Raw genomic sequence first — 18,122 nt, forward strand, 5'->3', positions numbered from 1 at the left:
GCCCGTTACTGTTTGTCATCTACATCAATGATTTGGATGAAAACATATAGGGCAAGATTAGCAAGTTTGCTGATGATACAAAAGTTAATGTTTTGCAGATAGTGAAGATGGTTGTGAAAGATTGCAGCAGGATTTGGATCAATTGGCCAAGTGGGCAGAGGAATGGTTGATAGAATTTAACACAGAGAAATGTGAGGTGTTGCATTTTGGGATGTTGAACAAGGGCGGGACCTACACAGTAAATGATAGGCCTCTGGGTAGTGTTGTAGAGCAGAGGGATCTAGGAGTACAGGTGCATGGTTCCTTGAAGGTCGAGTTGCAGGTGGACAAGGTGGCCAAAAAGGCTTTTGGCATTTTGGCCTCATCAGTCAGTGTATTGAGTATAGAAGTTGGGAGGTCAAGTTGCAGTTGTATAAGATGTTGGTGAGACTGCATTTAGAATATTGTGTTCAGTTCTGGGCACCATGTTTTAGGAAATATGTTATCAAGCTTGAAAGGGTTCAGGAAAGATTTACGAGGATGTTGCCAGGACTAGAGGGTGTGAGCTATAGGGAGAGGTTGACTAGGCTGGGTCTCTGTTCCATGGGGCACAGGAGGATGAGGCGTGATCTTATAGAGGTATACAAAATCATGAAAGGAAATAGATCGGGTAGATGCACAGAGTCTCTTGCCCAGAGTACGGGAATTGAGGACCAGAGGACATAGGTTCAAGGTGAAGGGAAAAAGATTTAATAGGAATCCGAGGGGTATTTTTCACACAAAGGGTGGTGGGTGTATGGACAAGCTGCCAGAGGAGGTGGTTGAGGCTGGGACTATCCCATCATTTAAGAAACAGTTAGACAGGTACATGGATTGCCATGGTATCAGCCATGATCACATTGAATGGCGGTGCTGGCTCGAAGGGCCAAATGGCCTCCTCCTGCACCTATTGTCTATTGTCTATTGGATAGAACAGGTTTGGAGGGATATGGACCAAGCACAGGCAAGTGGGACTAGTGTAGCTCAGACATTGTTGGCCGGTGTGGGCAAGTTGGGCTGAAGGGCCTGTTTCCACACTGTAGTATTCTATGACTCTATGACTCTAAGAATGTGAATTAATTCACAATGATGCAATAATTCTGGTCCTTATGCCCTGAGTGGTAGGTTAATAAAGTGCAAGAGATGAAAACTATCTCTGCAAAATGACCTTGTGGCCAGTCAGCAGGGGAAAGCTCCGCTGTCTTCAGTGAAAATGAGAAAGAGGATTATTCAAGACGACGGACTGTTAATATAGATTGAGCTTGCACAAAGAGTCTTGTAAACTTTCAGTTGTTGGGAAGAAACTAATTTTGAGGTCAGATACAAATGACAAAGTGATAGTTACAAATTAGACAATAGACAATAGGTGCAGGAGTAGGCCATTCGGCCCTTCGAGCCAGCACCACCATTCAATGTGATCATGGCTGATCATTCTCAATCAGTACCACGTTCCTGCCTTCTCCCCGTACCCCCTGATTCCGCTATCCTTAAGAGCTCTATCTAGCTCTCTCTTGAAAACATTCAGAGAATTGGCCTCCACTGCCTTCTGAGGCAGAGAATTCCACATATTTGCAACTCTCTGACTGAAAAAGATTTTCCTCATCTCCGTTCTAAATGGCCTACCCCTTATTCTTAAACTGTGGCCCCTGGTTCTGGACTCCCCCAACATCGGGAACATGTTTCCTGCCTCTAACGTGTCCAATCCCTTAATAATCTTATATGTTTCAATAAGATCCCCTCTCATCCTTCTAAATTCCAGTGTATATAAACCGAGTCGCTCCAGTCTTTCAACATACGACAGTCCCGCCATTCCGGGAATTAACCTAGTAAACCTACGCTGCACGGCCTCAATAGCAAGAATATCCTTCCTCAAATTTGGAGACCAAAACTGCACACAGTACTCCAGGTGCGGTCTCACTAGGGCCCTGTACAACTGCAGAAGGACCTCTTTGCTTCTATACTCAACTCCTCTTGTCATGAAGGCCAACATTCCATCGGCTTTCTTCACTGCCTGCTGTACCTGCATGCTTCCTTTCAGTGACTGATGCACTAGGACACCCAGATCTCATTGTACGTCCCCTTTTCCTAACTTGACACCATTCAGATAATAATCTGCCTTCCTATTCTTACCACCAAAGTGGATAACCTCACACTTATCCACGTTAAACTGCATCCGCCGTGAATACCATGTGCTCTAATTTTGGCCACTAATCTCCTATGTGGGACCTTGTCGAAGGCTTTCTGAAAGTCAAGGTACACCACATCTACCGGATCTCCCCTGTCCATTTTCCTAGTTACATCCTCAAAAATTCCAGAAGGTTAGTCAAGCAAGACTTCCCCTTCATAAATCCATACTGACTCGGAACAATCCTGTTAATGCTATCCAAATGCTCCGCAATTTTGTCTTTTATAATTGACTCCAGCATCTTCCCCACCACTGATGTCAGACTAACTGGTCTATAATTTCCCGTTTTCTCTCTCCCTCCTTTCTTAAAAAGTGGGATAACATTAGCTACCCTCCAATCCACAGGAACTGATCCTGAATCTATAGAACATTGGAAAATGATCACTAAAGTGTCCATGATTTCTAGAGCCACCTCCTTAAGTACCCTGGGATGCAGACCATCAGGCCCTGGGGATTTATCAGCCTTCAGTCCCATCAGTCTACCCAACACCAATTCCTGCTTAATGTGAATTTCCTTCAGTTCCTCCATCACCCTAGGATCTCTGGCCATTAGAACACCTCGGAGATTGTTTGTATCTTCCTTAGTGAAGACAGATCCAAAGTACTGATTCAACTCGTCTGCCATTTCCTTGTTCCCCATAATAAATTCCCCTGCTTCTGTCTTCGCGGGACCCACATTATTAACTATTTTTTTCCTCTTCACATACCTAAAGAAGCTTTTACTATTCTCCTTTATAGTATTGGCTAGCTTACCTTCGTACCTCATCTTTTCTTGCCGTATTGCCTTTTTAGTTATCTTCTGTTGCTCTTTAAAAGAGTCCCAATCCTCTGGCTTCCCGCTCTTCTTTGCTATGTTATACTCCTTCTCTTTTATTTTTATGCTGTCCTTGACTTCCCTTGTCAGCCACGGGTTCCTCTTACTTCCCTTAGAATCTTTCCTCCTCTTTGGGATGAATTGATCCTGCAACTTCTGCAATGTTCCCAGGAATACCTGCCATTGCTGTTCCACCGTCTTCCCTGCTAGGGTCTCCTTCCAGTCAAATCTGGCCAGCTCCTGCCTCATGCCTCTGTAATCCCCTTTGCTATACTGTAATACTGACACTTCCGATTTTCCCTTCTCCCTCTCAATTTGTAGATTAAAACTTATCATATTATGATCACTGTCTCCTAATGGCTCTTTTACCTTGAGTTCCCTTATCAAATCAGGTTCATTACACAACACTAAATCCAGAATTGCCTTCTCCCTGGTAGGCTCCAGTACAAGCTGTTCTCAGAATCCATCTCAGAGGCATTCCACAAACTCCCTTTCCTGGGGTCCAGTACCAACCTGATTTTCCCAGACTACTTGCATGTTGCAATCTCCCATAACCACCGTAGCATTACATTTACGACATGCCAATTTTAACTCTTGATTCAACTTGCACCCTATGTCGAGGCTACTGTTTGGGGGCCTGTAGATAACTCCCATTAGGGTCTTTTTACCCCTACAATTCCTCATTTCTATCCATACTGATTCTACATCTCCTGATTCTATGTCACCCCTTTCAAGGGACTGAATATCATTCCTTACCAACAGAGCGACCCCACCCCCCTCTGCCCACCTGTCTGTCTTTTTGATAGGTCATATATCCCTGAATATTCAGTTCCCAGCCCTGGTCCTCTTGTGGCCATGTCTCTGTAATTCCCACAACATCAACATGTTCCCAATGTTGGGGGAGTCCAGAACAAGGGGCCACAGTTTAAGAATAAGGGGTAGGCCATTAAGAACGCAGATGAGGAAAATCTTTTTCAGTCAGAGAGTTGTGAATCTCTGGAATTCTCCGCCTCAGAAGGCAGTGGAGGCCAATTTGCTGAATGCATTCAAGAGAGAGCTAGATAGAGCTCTTAAGGATAGCGGAGTCAGGGGCTATGGGGAGAAGGCAGGAACGGGGTACTGATTGAGAATGATCAGCCATGATCACATTGAATGGCGGTGCTGCCTCGAAGGGCCGAATGGCCCACTCCTGCACCTATTGTCTATTGTCTATTATCATACTTGCCAATGTCTAACTGAGCCTCAAGCTCATCCACTTTATTTTTTATACTTCGCGCATTTAAATACAACACTTTAACTTCGGTATTCACCTCCCCTCTCACACCGGTCACAATTGGCCCTGACCTTACTCTCTTATCCCATCTAGAATTTTCCTTCCCATTTATTCGAGAGTCCTTTGCAATTTCTCCTGTATTCGCTTCCCCTTTAACTCCATCTTCATATTCCAAATTTGTCAACCCCTTCCCCCCCCCCCCCCCCGCTACTTAGTTTAAACCCACGCGTGTAACACTTCCCTTTAATTTCCCTTAAATTCAAACTTATAAGAAAAACTGTAAAAAACACACTACAGAAATGGGATTCTGTCCAGTTTCAGTTTCCGTTTTAACAATATGAAAAACATTAGGAGTGGGTCATTTGTCCTTTTGTGCTGCATCAGCCTTTCAGTAAAACCATGGCCTATCCTTTACCTCAGCATCACTTTCCTGATTTAATCCCAATCCCTTGATTGCCTGAATATCCAAAATGTTATCAACTTTTGCCTTGGAGCAATAACAACTGAATATTCAGTGACATTTTGGATAGAGAATTCCAGAGATTTATAACATTGTAGACCTTATTATTGAAGTATTTAGACCTGATAGAAGTGTATAAAATTATGAGAGGCACAGATAGGGTAGACAATCCTATCCCAGGGTGGAAATGTCAAAGACTAGAACTAAAGTGAGAGGGGCGGTTTAAAGATGTGTGGGGGAAGTTTTTTACACAGAGTGGTGGGTGCCTGAAACTCGCATCCAGGGGAGGTGGTGGATGCAGATGCAATAGTGGCATTTAAGAGCCTCTTGGATAGGCACCTGAATATGCTGGGAATGGAGGGATATAGATCATGTGCAGGCAAAGGAGATTAGACTAACATGGCATAATCTTTGGCACAGGCATTGTAGGACGAAAGGCCTGTTCCTGTGTATGTTCTATACACCATAATACAGAAACGTGGTTAAACCAGAGTTTCAGGATTCTGTCCAAGTTCAGTTTCCATATTAGCAATCTAAAAATTCCATTTGTGGGCTATTGCTGTTTCAACAATTCAGTTAGACAATGGCCCATCTTTTACTTCAGCATCACTTTCCTGATTTAATCCCAATCCTTCCATTCCCTCATTATCCCAAACATTTATCAACTTCTGCCTTGAATATATAAATATAGCAACTGAACACTCACTGCCATTTTGGGTAGAGGATTCCAAAGATTCATGTCCTTAGTGTCTTTCAGCAAAGAAACAGACCCTTAAGCACAACCCATCCACACCGACCAAGATGCCCCAAGTAAACTCGCCCCATTTGCCTGCATTTGGCGCATATCCCTGTGTAGGAAGGAACTGCAGATGTTGGTTTATTCTAAAGATAGATCACAAAATGCTGGAGTAACTCAGCGGGCCAGGCAGCTTCTCTGGAGAAAAGGAATAGGTGACGTTTTGGGTCAGAACCCTTCTTCAAACCTCCAATTCTTATAGACCTCCTTATATCCCTCCATTCCCAGCATATTAATGTTTCTTTCCAAAGCCATTTTGTGTCTATCCCTCTAAATTTCTGATATCCAAATGTCTTTTAAATGTTGCTATTGTATCTGCTTCAACTTCCTCCTTTGGCAACTCATTTCATATACCCACCACCCTCTGAGTGAAAAAGTTGCCCCTCAGGTTCCACTTTCTGGTGGAAAAAAAATTGTTTCATGTCTGTCCTTATTTTGAGACCACGACCCCAGTTCTAGACACCCAGAACATCATCTATTTTCCTTAATGTAAGGAAATCATATCTGTACATAATATTACAGATGCACTCGTTCACCAATTCTTTATTCTTGTAATCAAATTCTCTTGCAACAAAGGCAACATAAGATACTTTTGCCTTTCCAATTGCTTGCTGTATCTGCATGCTAATTATCATTTATAAGGATACTAGTTAGAAACACAGAAACAGAAAAATAGGTGCAGGATTAGACCATTTGGCCCTTTGAGCCAGCACAGCCATTCAATATAATCATGGCTGATCATCTAAAATCAGTAGCCCGTTCGCTCTGAACAACACTTTATCATCTCTCACCATTTAAAAAGTACTAGACCAAGTGGACCCGTTGGGCCCAAAAATCTCCTGCATTCGTGCAGCACCCTCTCCTCCTCCCCTCTCCCCCTCCATCCCATCTCCCCCCTCAACCCCCTTCCCCTCCCTCACTCATACCCCCCTTCCTCTCCACCCTCCCCCCTCCACCCCTCCTCACCCCCTCCCCTTCCTCTCACCCCTCCCTCCTCCCCCTCTCCCTCCTCCCCCTCTCCCTCCTCCTCCCCCTCCCCTCCCCTCCCCCTCCCCTCCCCCCTTCCTCCTCAACCCCCCTTATCCTCCCTCCCTCCTTAGGAGATAGAATTAAACTTTAAAATGTGAATAACTTTAAAAATATAACACCGATTACATTGAAACCTCTTCCATTAGCACCAAAGGGACAACGGTGAGTAAGGTGGGCCTAAACTTGTCACGCTATTATGTACCTTTTTTGCTGTAGTTCAGGAACAAACAAACAAACAAACGAGAGTTTTAGTATATAGTAAATTTTAATGGTGGTCACGGGAGGAATGTGTCACAATACACAATGCATCGCACCCTGCTGTGTATGGGGCTGCACGCGGAGGACCAACAGCATATTAGGCAGGTGGTCATAATGTTCTGGCTGATCAGGTCATAACGTTTTGGCTGATCAGTGTATGTAGGTAGCATTATGTGTAGCGTGCTGCGTCAACAGTTTGACTTTAGTAATTCAGTGTGGAAACAGGACCTTCGGCCCACAGAGTCCGCGCCGACCAGCGATCCCTGCACACTAACACTATCCGACACACACTGGGGACAATTTCCATTTACACCCAAGCCAATTAACCTACAAACTCGCATGTCTTTGGACAATAGACAATAGGAGCAGAGGAGGCCATTCGGCCCTTCGAGCCAGCACCGCCATTCAATGTGATCATGGCTGATCATTGTCAATCAGTGTCGCAGGAAACCGGAGCACCCAGAGAAAACCCACACAGGTCACGGGGAGAACGTGCAAACTCCGTACAGACAGCACCCGTAGTCAGGATGGAACCCGGGTCTCTGGTGCCATGAGGAAGCAACTCTGCCGCTGCGACACTGGGTGTTTAAGAGGCTTTTAGACAGGCACATGTAGTTGACATGCATGTAGTTTCACTAAGTTGGCATCACATAGGCTGGAACTTGATGGCCCAATATTACCCAATTTAAGCTTCCAGATTTCTTTTGAACTTCTCTCGTTTTTGTACAAGCTCCACTCGAATGATGGATAGCTGTGAGAACTGAGTCATGACGAAGGAAATCAGGAGGGCAAAAAGGGGGCAGGAGATAGCTCTGGCAGATAATATTAAGGATAATTCCAAGAGATTTTATGTGCGTTAAGAGGAAGAGGGTAACCAGAGAGAGAATCAAAGCGGTCAACTCTATGGAGCCACAGGAGATGGGAAGGTCCTTAATGAGTATTTCTCCTCTGTTTTTATTGTGGGGAAATACATGAGGACCAGGGAACCTGGGCAGTCAATGGAGGTATCTTGAGGGCAGTTAGTGTTATGGTTGAGGAGTTGTTGAAGGTCCTGACATGAAAGAAGGTAGACAAATTTCCTGGCCTGACCAGATATATCCCAGGACACTGCGGGGAGCTGGAGAAGAAATTGCAGGTGCACTGCCTGAGATTTATGAGTCATCGTTAAATATGGGTGAGATGCTGGAAGACTGGAGGGGTGGCAAATGTTGTGCCTCTATTTAAAAAAGGGTTGCAAGGAAAATCCTGGTACTATGAGTCAGTGAGTCTAACATCTGTTGTCAGACAGTTATAGAGAGTATTCTGAGGTATAACATATACATATATATTTAGATGAACAAGGGCTGATGTCAACTTATTTACATTGGCGAAACCAAGCGCAGGCTCGGCGATCGCTTCGCTTAACACCTGCGCTCGGTCCGCATTGACCAACCTGATCTCCCGGTGGCCGAGCACTTCAACTCCCCCTCCCATTCCCAGTCTGACCTTTCTGTCATGGGCCTCCTCCAGTGCCATAGTGAGGCCCACCGGAAATTGGAGGAGCAGCACTTCATATTTCGCCTGGGCAGTTTGCAGCCCAGTGGTATGAACATCGATTTCTCCAACTTTAGATAGTTCCTCTGTCCCTCTCTTCCCCTCCTCCTTCCCAGATCTTCCTCTATCTTCCTGTCTCCACCTATATCCTTCCTTTGTCCCGCCCCCCTGATATCAGTCTGAAGAAGGGTCTCGACCCGAAATGTCACCCATTCCTTCTCTCCCGAGATGCTGCCTAACCTGCTGAGTTACTCCAGCATTTTGTGAATAAATACCTTCGATTTGTACCAGCATCTGCAGTTATTTTCTTATTTTCTTTTACTACTTAAAGGCTGATTGATGATATTCTGCATGGTTTTGTACGTTGGAGATCATGTTTCATGGCCCGTTTCCACACTATCTAAACTAAAGTAAACTAAACTAAATATCCCTCTAAACTTTTCCTATCCACATACCTGTCCGAATGTCTTTTGAATTTTGTTTTGGTATCTGCCTCAACTACCTTCTCTGGCAGCCATATACCCACCAGATAGAGGAAATTATTTTAACCTGGCATCATGGTTAGCATGGACATTGTGAGCCAAAGGGCCTGTTTCTGTTCTATTCTATATTCTATCTGTCTGAGGACTGTGGTTAAAACAATAGATGGAGTTTGATTTGCATCCAACTATAGTATCAGGAAATGTTTAAAAATACAGAGGCTGAAAATCTGAAATAAAACAGAAAAGGCTGGAAACATCAGTGGAAAGAGAAACCGTCAACATTTCAGGTAAAATACCCAAGAATCTACGACTTGAATTGTTTCTTTTCCCACAGATACTATCTACTGAGGATCATCACTTGAAACATTAACTTCGTTTTTTCACCCACAGACGCTGCACGAACTATTGAGTGTTTCCAGCATTATCTGCCTTTATATCTAACTGCAATGTCCCTGTTCTGGGAACCTTGCCTCTGATTGTGAGGGCTATTAACAGCGTTGCACCCCACAGATAAACGTTCCTGGAGACATAAAAGACTCCAGATGCTGAAATCTTGAGCAAAATAATACACAGTTGGAGGAACTCGTTGTGCCAGTGGAAGGAAATGGACAGGCAGCGTTTCAAGTCGGGACCGATTATCGGGCTAATGCGACCCGATGAGTTTGTCCATTTCCCTCTGCGTTGCTGCCCGACCCACTGAGTCCCCCAGGAAGATACCCCCAGGAAGATTGATTTATTTTTACGATTAACATTCCTAGCTTTAACAAATGCAAAGTACCCGAGGTTAAAAAAAAAAGGTAAGTGAAATAAATGTAAAAGGCGAACGATCTATTTGCTAGATCTTGTTTTCGTTTGCAACGTCAGGATGAAACAGACTGGTCAACGGGCTGCTTTCTTGGATTCCAAGTTTCTTGGATTGCAAGTTTCGCTGGTGATTGGAATCTACTTTCCTGGATAGTTGGTACCTCTGCTAATGCAATCACTAATTGCCAACTGTGGCATATCTATCTAAACATTCACTTCAGTATCTGGTGGTCTTCTTTGATTGCACTACAGCATTTTCGCCATGAAACGTTATGAAAGTAATTCTGTTATTCCTCCTCCTCTAAATATTTCAAACTTTAAAAGAGATAACTCTGGTTTCTGCTCGAGCGATTTCTTAACTCTATAAATAAAGTAAATCAAACTAACGAGAATACATGCACGTTTCTCAGTAAAAAAAAACTTAACGGAAAGCCCCAGGAAATGTAATCGTGTTTGTATGATTTCGCCATAAAAGTATTTTTGTTGAATCATGGGTTAAACTAGAGAACTATATACAGACGCGAAATGGTGTATATCGTTAAATCTATTGCAAAGCAGTGGCTAAGATCTCCAAATGAAAGATTGACCAGAAGCTCTCCACATACCTTCTTGTATCTTTCCGAGCGATGAAAAGATTACCGATCATACTTTATCTCACACGATGTGTTGAAGGGCATTGATCTATTTTTATGCCTTCCTCTTCGCAACTTGTAATTAATACTGTGCACACGCGCTCTGGGAGGTCTCATAAGTGTCTCAAATGATACGCAAAAATCTTGGATGAGATGAGGGGAGAGGGGTGAAAAAACACTCGTCAATAACAGTTCAGAACCAGCTGCCTATAGTGAAGAAATCAAGCATGCGGTGTTGAACGGCAGTTCCCTTTCTTCCCACTGTAAAATGACAGCTGGAAACATAGAAAATAGGTTCAGGAGTAGGCCATTCGCCCCTTCAAGCCAGCACCGCCATTCAATATGATCATGGCTGATCATCCAGAATCAGTACCCTATTCCTGCCTTCTCCCCATATCCCTCGATTCCGTTAGCCCAAAGAGGGCTAACTCTCTCTTGAATACATCCAGTGAATTGGCCTCCACTGCCTTCTCTGGCAGAGAATTCCACGGATTCACAACTCTCTGGCTGAAAAGGTTTTCCTCATCTCAGTCCTAAATGGCCTACCCCTTATTCTTAAACTGTGACCGCTGGTTCTAGACTCCCCCAACATGGGGAACATTTTTCCTGCTCTAGCCTGTCCAATCCCTTAAGAATTTTACATTTTTCTATCAGATCCCCATCACTTCTAAATTCCAGTGATTTCACCTTTCTAACAATGTACTGCATTCAAGAGTCAAGAGTCAAGAGTCAAGAGTGTTTACTTGATACCTGTACCAACAATGGAATAATGAAATTCTCAGCAACACGGTAGACCTGTAAACACACAACTCAGAGATAATACGATAATCCCAAAAAAAGATCAATTAAGCAAAAGACAATATTAGTGCAAAATCGCTCAAAGTCCATAGTTCAACCAAGGCAGTGGATATTTGATAGAAAGACACAAAATGCTGGAGTACCTCAGCAGGTCAAGCAGAATCCCTGGAGAACTTGGAAAGGTGATGTTTCGGGTCGGGACCCTTTTTCAGACTGACTGCGGTGGTGGGAGGAAATAAAGCTAGAAGTATGAAGGGTTGGACAAAGCATGGCAGGTCATGGGTGAATACAGGTGTGGGGAGTAGCGGGGGGGGGGGGGGGGGGGGAGGGGGGTAGATAGGCTGACTATTAACACTTCTAGCTTTATTTCCTCTCATCAATTATGACTAATCTTTATTTTGTCAGATCAAAACCATTAGTCTGCAACCCGTTACTATTATCAATCAGGGAGGGGGAAGAACAATGAAGGGACCGCTGTGAGGGAAGTTGGGGAAGAACGATGGACAATAGCAGGGGAGGGGACAATGGACAATGGGAACCCGGCGTGGGGGAACCGCTGGGGGGTGGGGGACAGAAGGGGGAGCCGGCGTGCTTTGTAACTTTATCAGCTTCTATATGTATACATTGTGCATGCAAGCAAAGAATCTCACTGTGCCTAGTCACATGTGACAATAAAGTATTCCTATTCATATTCTTATTCCTATTCCTATTAAATAACCTGTTACATAGTGTGATGTACATCAATGTTAAATGTGCTGTCCCCTGATCCCTAATTATGCCAATAAATGTATGATGAATGAAATGATTGTAGAATTTTTTTAATCTCATCCTTCAGACAGTGTTAGAAACATAGAACATAGGTGCAGGAGTAGGCCATTCGGCCCTTCGAGCCTGCACCGCCATTCAATATGATCATGGCTGATCATCCAACTCAGTATCCTGTACCTGCCTTCTCTCCATATCCCCTGATCCCTTTAGCCACAAGGGCCACATCTAACTCCCTCATAAATATAGCCAATGAACTGGCCTCAACTACCTTCTGCGGCAGAGAATTCCACAGACTCACCACTCTCTGTGTGAAGAAATGTTTTCTCATCTCGGTCCTAAAAGACTTCCCACTTATCCTTAAGCTGTGACTCCTGGTTCTGTGTTCAATGAAAATTGCAGGATGGTGGAAGATAGACACAAAATGCTGGAGTAACTCAGCGGGGCAGGCAGCATCTCTGGAGAGAAGGATTGGGTGACATTTTGGGTCGAGTGCCCTTCTTCTGATAGTCAGTTGATAATCATTAACAATGTCAATCTGGAAACTTTTGAACGTTGAGCCAACGTTGAGGTTGGTGGAGTTTTGTCTAAAGTAGAAGAAAAATGTCCAAGAAACAAATATATTGAACTACAAATGATGTGATGCAACTGGAAATCAAGGGTGGAGTATGGAAGGGAAAAACAGAGACTAAAAAAAGGAAGAGAAACAAAAAGCAAAAGTCTTGCAACAATCTACTGCTTGATGGAATTATGTTTCCTTTCTTTATTGTTTCCTTTCTATATTGCAGTAGGTCATATCACCTAGTTGTTTATTAACTGCCAACATATTTATCTCAATAGATTTAGATTTTAGATTTTTTAGATTTTTTTTTTTGTGTCTGTAGGCCCAGCTGACTTTCAGAAACGATACCTCAGGATACTTGCACGTTGTCAGATTTTATTAAAGGGTATTTTTACACATTTTGGTTTCACCATGTAGAAATTACAGCTGTATTTATACATAATCCCCCCCATTTCAGAGCACCATAATGTTTGGGACACATGGCTTCATAGGTGTTTGTAATTGCGCAGGTGTGTTTAATTGCCTCCTTAATGCAGGTATAAGAGAGCTCTCAGCACCTCGTCTTTCCATCACCTTTGGAAACTTTTATTGCTGTTTATAAACATGAGGACCAATGTTGTGCCAATGAAAGTCAAAGAAGCCATTATGAGACTGAGAAACAAGAATAAAACTGTTAGAGACATCAGCCAAACCTTAGGCTTCCCAAAATCAACTGTTTGGAGCATCATTAAAAAGAAAGAGAGCACTCATGAGCTGACTAATCGAAAACGGACAGGCAGGCCAAGGAAGACCTCCACAGCTGATGACAGAAGAATTCTCTCTATAATAAAGAAAAATCTCCAAACACCTGTCCGACAGATCAGAAACGCTCTTCGGGAGTCATGTGTGGATTTGTCAATGACCACTTTCTGCAGAAGACTTCATGAACAGAAATACAGAGGCTACACTGCAAGATGCAAACCACTAGTGAGCTGCAAAAATAGGATGGCCAGGTGACAGTTTGCCAAGGAGTACTTAAAAGAGCAACCACAGTTCTGGAAAAAGGTCTTATGGACAGATGAGATGAAGATTAACTTATATCAGAGTGATGGCAAGATCAAAGCATGGAGGAGAGAAGGAACTGCCGAAGATCCAAAGCATACCACTTCATCTGTGAAACACTGTGGTGGGGGTGTTATGGCCTGAGCATGTAGGGCTGCTGAAGATAGTGGCTCACTTATTTTCATTGATGATACAACTGCTGATGGTAGTAGCATAATGAATTCTGAAGTGTATAGACACATCCTATCTGCTCAAGTTCATACAAATGCCTCAAAACTCATTGGCCGGCGGTTCATTCTACAGCAAGACAATGGTCCCAAACATACTGCTGAAGCAACAAAGGAGTTTTCAAAGCTAGAAAATGGTCATTTCTTGTGTTGCCAAGTCAATCACCCGATCTGAACCCAATTGAGCCTGCCTTTTATATGCTGAAGAGAAAACAGAAGGGGACTATCCCCCATCTTTAGCATAAGCTAAAGATGGCTGCAATTCAGGCCTGGCAGAGCATCACCAAAGAAGACACCCAGCAACTGGTGATGTCCATGAATTGCAGACTTCAAGCAGTCATCGCGTGCAAAGGATATGCAACAAAATGCTAAACATGACGACTTTCATCGCTGTGTCCCAAACATGATGGTGCTCTGAAAAGGGGGAACTATGTATAAACACTGCTGTAATTTCTACATGGTGAAACCAAAATGTATAAAAAAGGCCTTTATTAAATTCTGACAATGTGCACATTAACCACATGTGATTTTTTTTCTATTACATATCTCAAATTGTGGAGTACAGAGGCAAATGAATAAATGATGGGTCTTTGTCCCAAACATTATGAAGGGCACTGTAAATGTGACATCTCCAAGTTTGCAGATGACACAAAGCTGGGTGGCAGTGTGAGCTGCAATGAGAATGCTGTGAGGCTGCAGGGTGACTTAGATAGATTGGGTGAGTGGGCAGATGCGTGGCAGATGCAGTATAATGTGAGGTTATCCACTTTGGTGGCAAGAACAGGTAGGCAGATTATTATCTGAATTGTGTCAGATTAGGAAAATGGGAGGTGCAATGAGACCTGGGTGTGCTTGTACTTCAGTCACTAAAAGTAAGCATGCAGGTATAGCAGGCAGTGAAGAAAGTTAATGGCACGTGTGCCTTCATTGTGAGAGGTAATGAATTTAAGAGCACGGAGGTTCTACTGCAATAGACAATAGGTGCAGGAATAGGCCATTCGGCCCTTCGAGCCAGCACCACCATTCAATGTGATCATTCTCAATCAGTACTCCATTCCTGCCTTCTCCCCATACCCCCTGACTCCGCTGTCCTTAAGAGCTCTATCTAGCAGTTGTAAAGGGCCCCGATGAGACCACACCTGGAGTATTGTGTGCAATTGTGGTCTCCTACTTTGAGGTAGGACATTATTGCTATTGAGGGAGTGCAGCTTAGGTTCACCAGGTTAAATCCTGGGATGGCAGGACTGACATATGATGAAAGAATGGATCGACTGGGCTTGTATTCACTAAAATTTGGAAGGATGAGAGGGGATCTTTTAGAAACATATAAAATACTTAAAGGATTGGACAGGCTAGATGCAAGGAAAATGTTCCTGATGTTGGGGGAGTTCAGAACCAGGGGTCACAGTTTAAGAATAAGGGGGAGGCCATTTCGGACTGAGATGAGGAAAAACTTCTTCACCCAGAGAGTTGTGAATTTGTGGAATTCTCTGCCACAGAAGGCAGTGGGGGCCAATTCCCTGGATGTTTTCAAGAGAGAGTTAGATTTAGCTCTTAGGGCCAAAAGAATCAAGGGATATGGGGGAAAAGCAGGAAAGGGGTACTGATTTTAGATGATCAGCCGTAATTATATTGAATTAAATTGAATTCTCGAAGGGCCGAATGGGTCTTCTCCTGAAGAAGGGTCTCGACCCGAAACGTCACCCATTCCTTCTCTCCCGAGATGCTGCCTGACCTGCTGAGTTACTCCAGCATTTTGTGAATAAATCGATTTGTACCAGCATCTGCAGTTATTTTCTTATACTACTTGTTGCTCCACTGCGATTTCTCTTCAAGGTATGTTCACTTTGAAGAAGTTCTCCTCCTCTCTTCGACGAGAGTTTAGCAACATGCTCTCTCACTGCTCCCCCTCTGTGATTTCTCCTGCCCTCCTACTCTACGACCACATCTTGACCCAGAAACCTGAAGAAGGGTCTCGACCCGAAACGTCACCCAGTTGGGTGGCAGTGTGAGCTGCGATGAGAATGCTATGAGGCTGCAGGGTGACTTAGATAGATTGGGTGAGTGGGCAGATGCGTGGCAGATGCAGTATAATGTGAGGTTATCCACTTAGGTGGCAAGAACAGGTAGGCAGATTATTATCTGAATTGTGTCAGATTAGGAAAATGGGAGGTGCAATGAGACCTGGGTGTGCTTGTACTTCAGTCACTAAAAGTAAGCATGCAGGTATAGCAGGCAGTGAAGAAAGTTAATGGCACGTGTGCCTTCATTGTGAGAGGTATTGAATTTAAGAGCACGGAGGTTCTACTGCAATAGACAATAGGTGCAGGAATAGGCCATTCGGCCCTTCGAGCCAGCACCACCATTCAATGTGATCATGGCTGATCATTCTCAATCAGTACTCCATTCCTGCCTTCTCCCCATACCCCCTGACTCCGCTGTCCTTAAGAGCTCTATCTAGCAGTTGTAAAGGGCCCCGGTGAGACCACACCTGGAGTATTGTGTGCAATTGTGGTCTCCTACTTTGAGGTAGGACATTATTGCTATTGAGGGAGTGCAGCTTAGGTTCACCAGGTTAAATCCCGGGATGGCAGGACTGACATATGATGAAAGAATGGATCGACTGGGCTTGTATTCACTAGAATTTGGAAGGATGAGAGGGGATCTTTTAGAAACATATAAAATACTTAAAGGATTGGACAGGCTAGATGCAAGGAAAATGTTCCTGATGTTGGGGGAGTTCAGAACCAGGGGTCACAGTTTAAGAATAAGGGGGAGGCCATTTCGGACTGAGATGAGGAAAAACTTCTTCACCCAGAGAGTTGTGAATTTGTGGAATTCTCTGCCACAGAAGGCAGTGGGGGCCAATTCCCTGGATGTTTTCAAGAGAGAGTTAGATTTAGCTCTTAGGGCCAAAAGAATCAAGGGATATGGGGGAAAAGCAGGAAAGGGGTACTGATTTTAGATGATCAGCCGTAATTATATTGAATTAAATTGAATTCTCGAAGGGCCGAATGGGTCTTCTCCTGAAGAAGGGTCTCGACCCGAAACGTCACCCATTCCTTCTCTCCCGAGATGCTGCCTGACCTGCTGAGTTACTCCAGCATTTTGTGAATAAATCGATTTGCACCAGCATCTGCAGTTATTTTCTTATACTACTTGTTGCTCCACTGCGATTTCTCTTCAAGGTATGTTCACTTTGAAGAAGTTCTCCTCCTCTCTTCGACGAGAGTTTAGCAACATGCTCTCTCACTGCTCCCCCTCTGTGATTTCTCCTGCCCTCCTACTCTACGACCACATCTTGACCCAGAAACCTGAAGAAGGGTCTCGACCCGAAATGTCACCCATTCCTTCTCTCCCGAGATGCTGCCTGACCTGCTGAGTTACTCCAGCATTTTGTGAATAAATCCTGCATCTACTTTTCCAATGAGAACTACAAGTCCCAGCTGCCTTTGTTGCTGGGGTGTGCCTGTGTGAAGTGATTCAGTGATGTATCAGCTGAGGAGCAGGAAGTGTGTGGTTCACCGGCTTTCACGGAGAGTTAGTTCCACGTCGTTTGCTGTGCTTCATTCACGTCGGTTAATCGGCGAGTGCAATGGCAAGCAGAGACGTGATGGGTTTGTCACTGGGAGAGGAGTGATTTAAATGGAAAAGCGAGATCGTGAGTGGGAGAAAGGATTGTCTGAGATCAACTTTGCACACTTTACGTTGGGGGTTTTTTCGACATCAGTGGTTTGAAGTCACCGATTCCAGTAAGTGTTACACTATTTGTGTGCTTTGAAAGGTGTTGGTTGGCGAGCAGCGGTGACCGAAGGTGTCTCATTTACCAGGTGCGGTGGGCTGGGCTGGAGGCTGCTCCTTTTCACTCACGCTGCAACAATGGCAGAGTCCATGCAGCACCAGCCGTCCAACATCAACAGCCTGAAGGAACACACGCTAAAGAGACTAAGCTGCCTGCTGGACAAGACCCAAGCTGGTCGTGGGTGGAGGAAACTGGCGGAAATCGTGGGAGCTGACAAGCGTTTCAAACTCAGGTAACATCATTGTCAGGAGAAATATTGGACTTTTTCTACCGAAGTAAAATTCAACAATGCCAAACTACACACGTTGTGAATCTGAAGCGTTAATTCAGTATCTCTTGCCTGTTTTGCTGATTTGTTTGTGTTTTATATGATTTTTAACAAGAACTGCAATTTAAAGCAAAAGCTCGCCCTCTCTCTGCTAAAGGTGACAATAGACAATAGGTGCAGGAGGAGGCCATTCGGCCCTTCGAGCCAGCACCGCCATTCAATGTGATCATGGCTGATCATTCTCAATCAGTACCCCGTTCCTGCCTTCTCCCCATACCCTCTGACTCCGCTATCCTTAAGAGCTCTATCCAGCTCTCTCTTGAATGCATTCAGAGAATTGGCCTCCACTGCCTTCTGAGGCAGAGAATTCCACAG

The 18,122-nt window shown here is 44.2% G+C and overlaps 1 protein-coding gene across 2 annotated transcripts in view; it reads left to right on the forward strand.

The window, feature by feature from the left end:
* malt1 (MALT paracaspase 1) overlaps window positions 1-18,122 on the forward strand; it is a 165,502-nt gene that overhangs the window by 67,211 nt on the left and 80,169 nt on the right. For both annotated transcript variants that reach the window (XM_078425571.1, XM_078425665.1), the window contains one exon: window positions 17,508-17,711. In XM_078425571.1, coding sequence (XP_078281697.1) covers window positions 17,557-17,711 — 155 coding nt within the window. In that variant the 5' untranslated portion in view covers window positions 17,508-17,556. The remainder of the gene's footprint in view (window positions 1-17,507; window positions 17,712-18,122) is intronic.

The sequence above is a fragment of the Rhinoraja longicauda genome, chromosome 1 (assembly GCF_053455715.1).
Source record: "Rhinoraja longicauda isolate Sanriku21f chromosome 1, sRhiLon1.1, whole genome shotgun sequence".
NCBI classification, from domain to species: domain Eukaryota; kingdom Metazoa; phylum Chordata; class Chondrichthyes; order Rajiformes; family Arhynchobatidae; genus Rhinoraja; species Rhinoraja longicauda.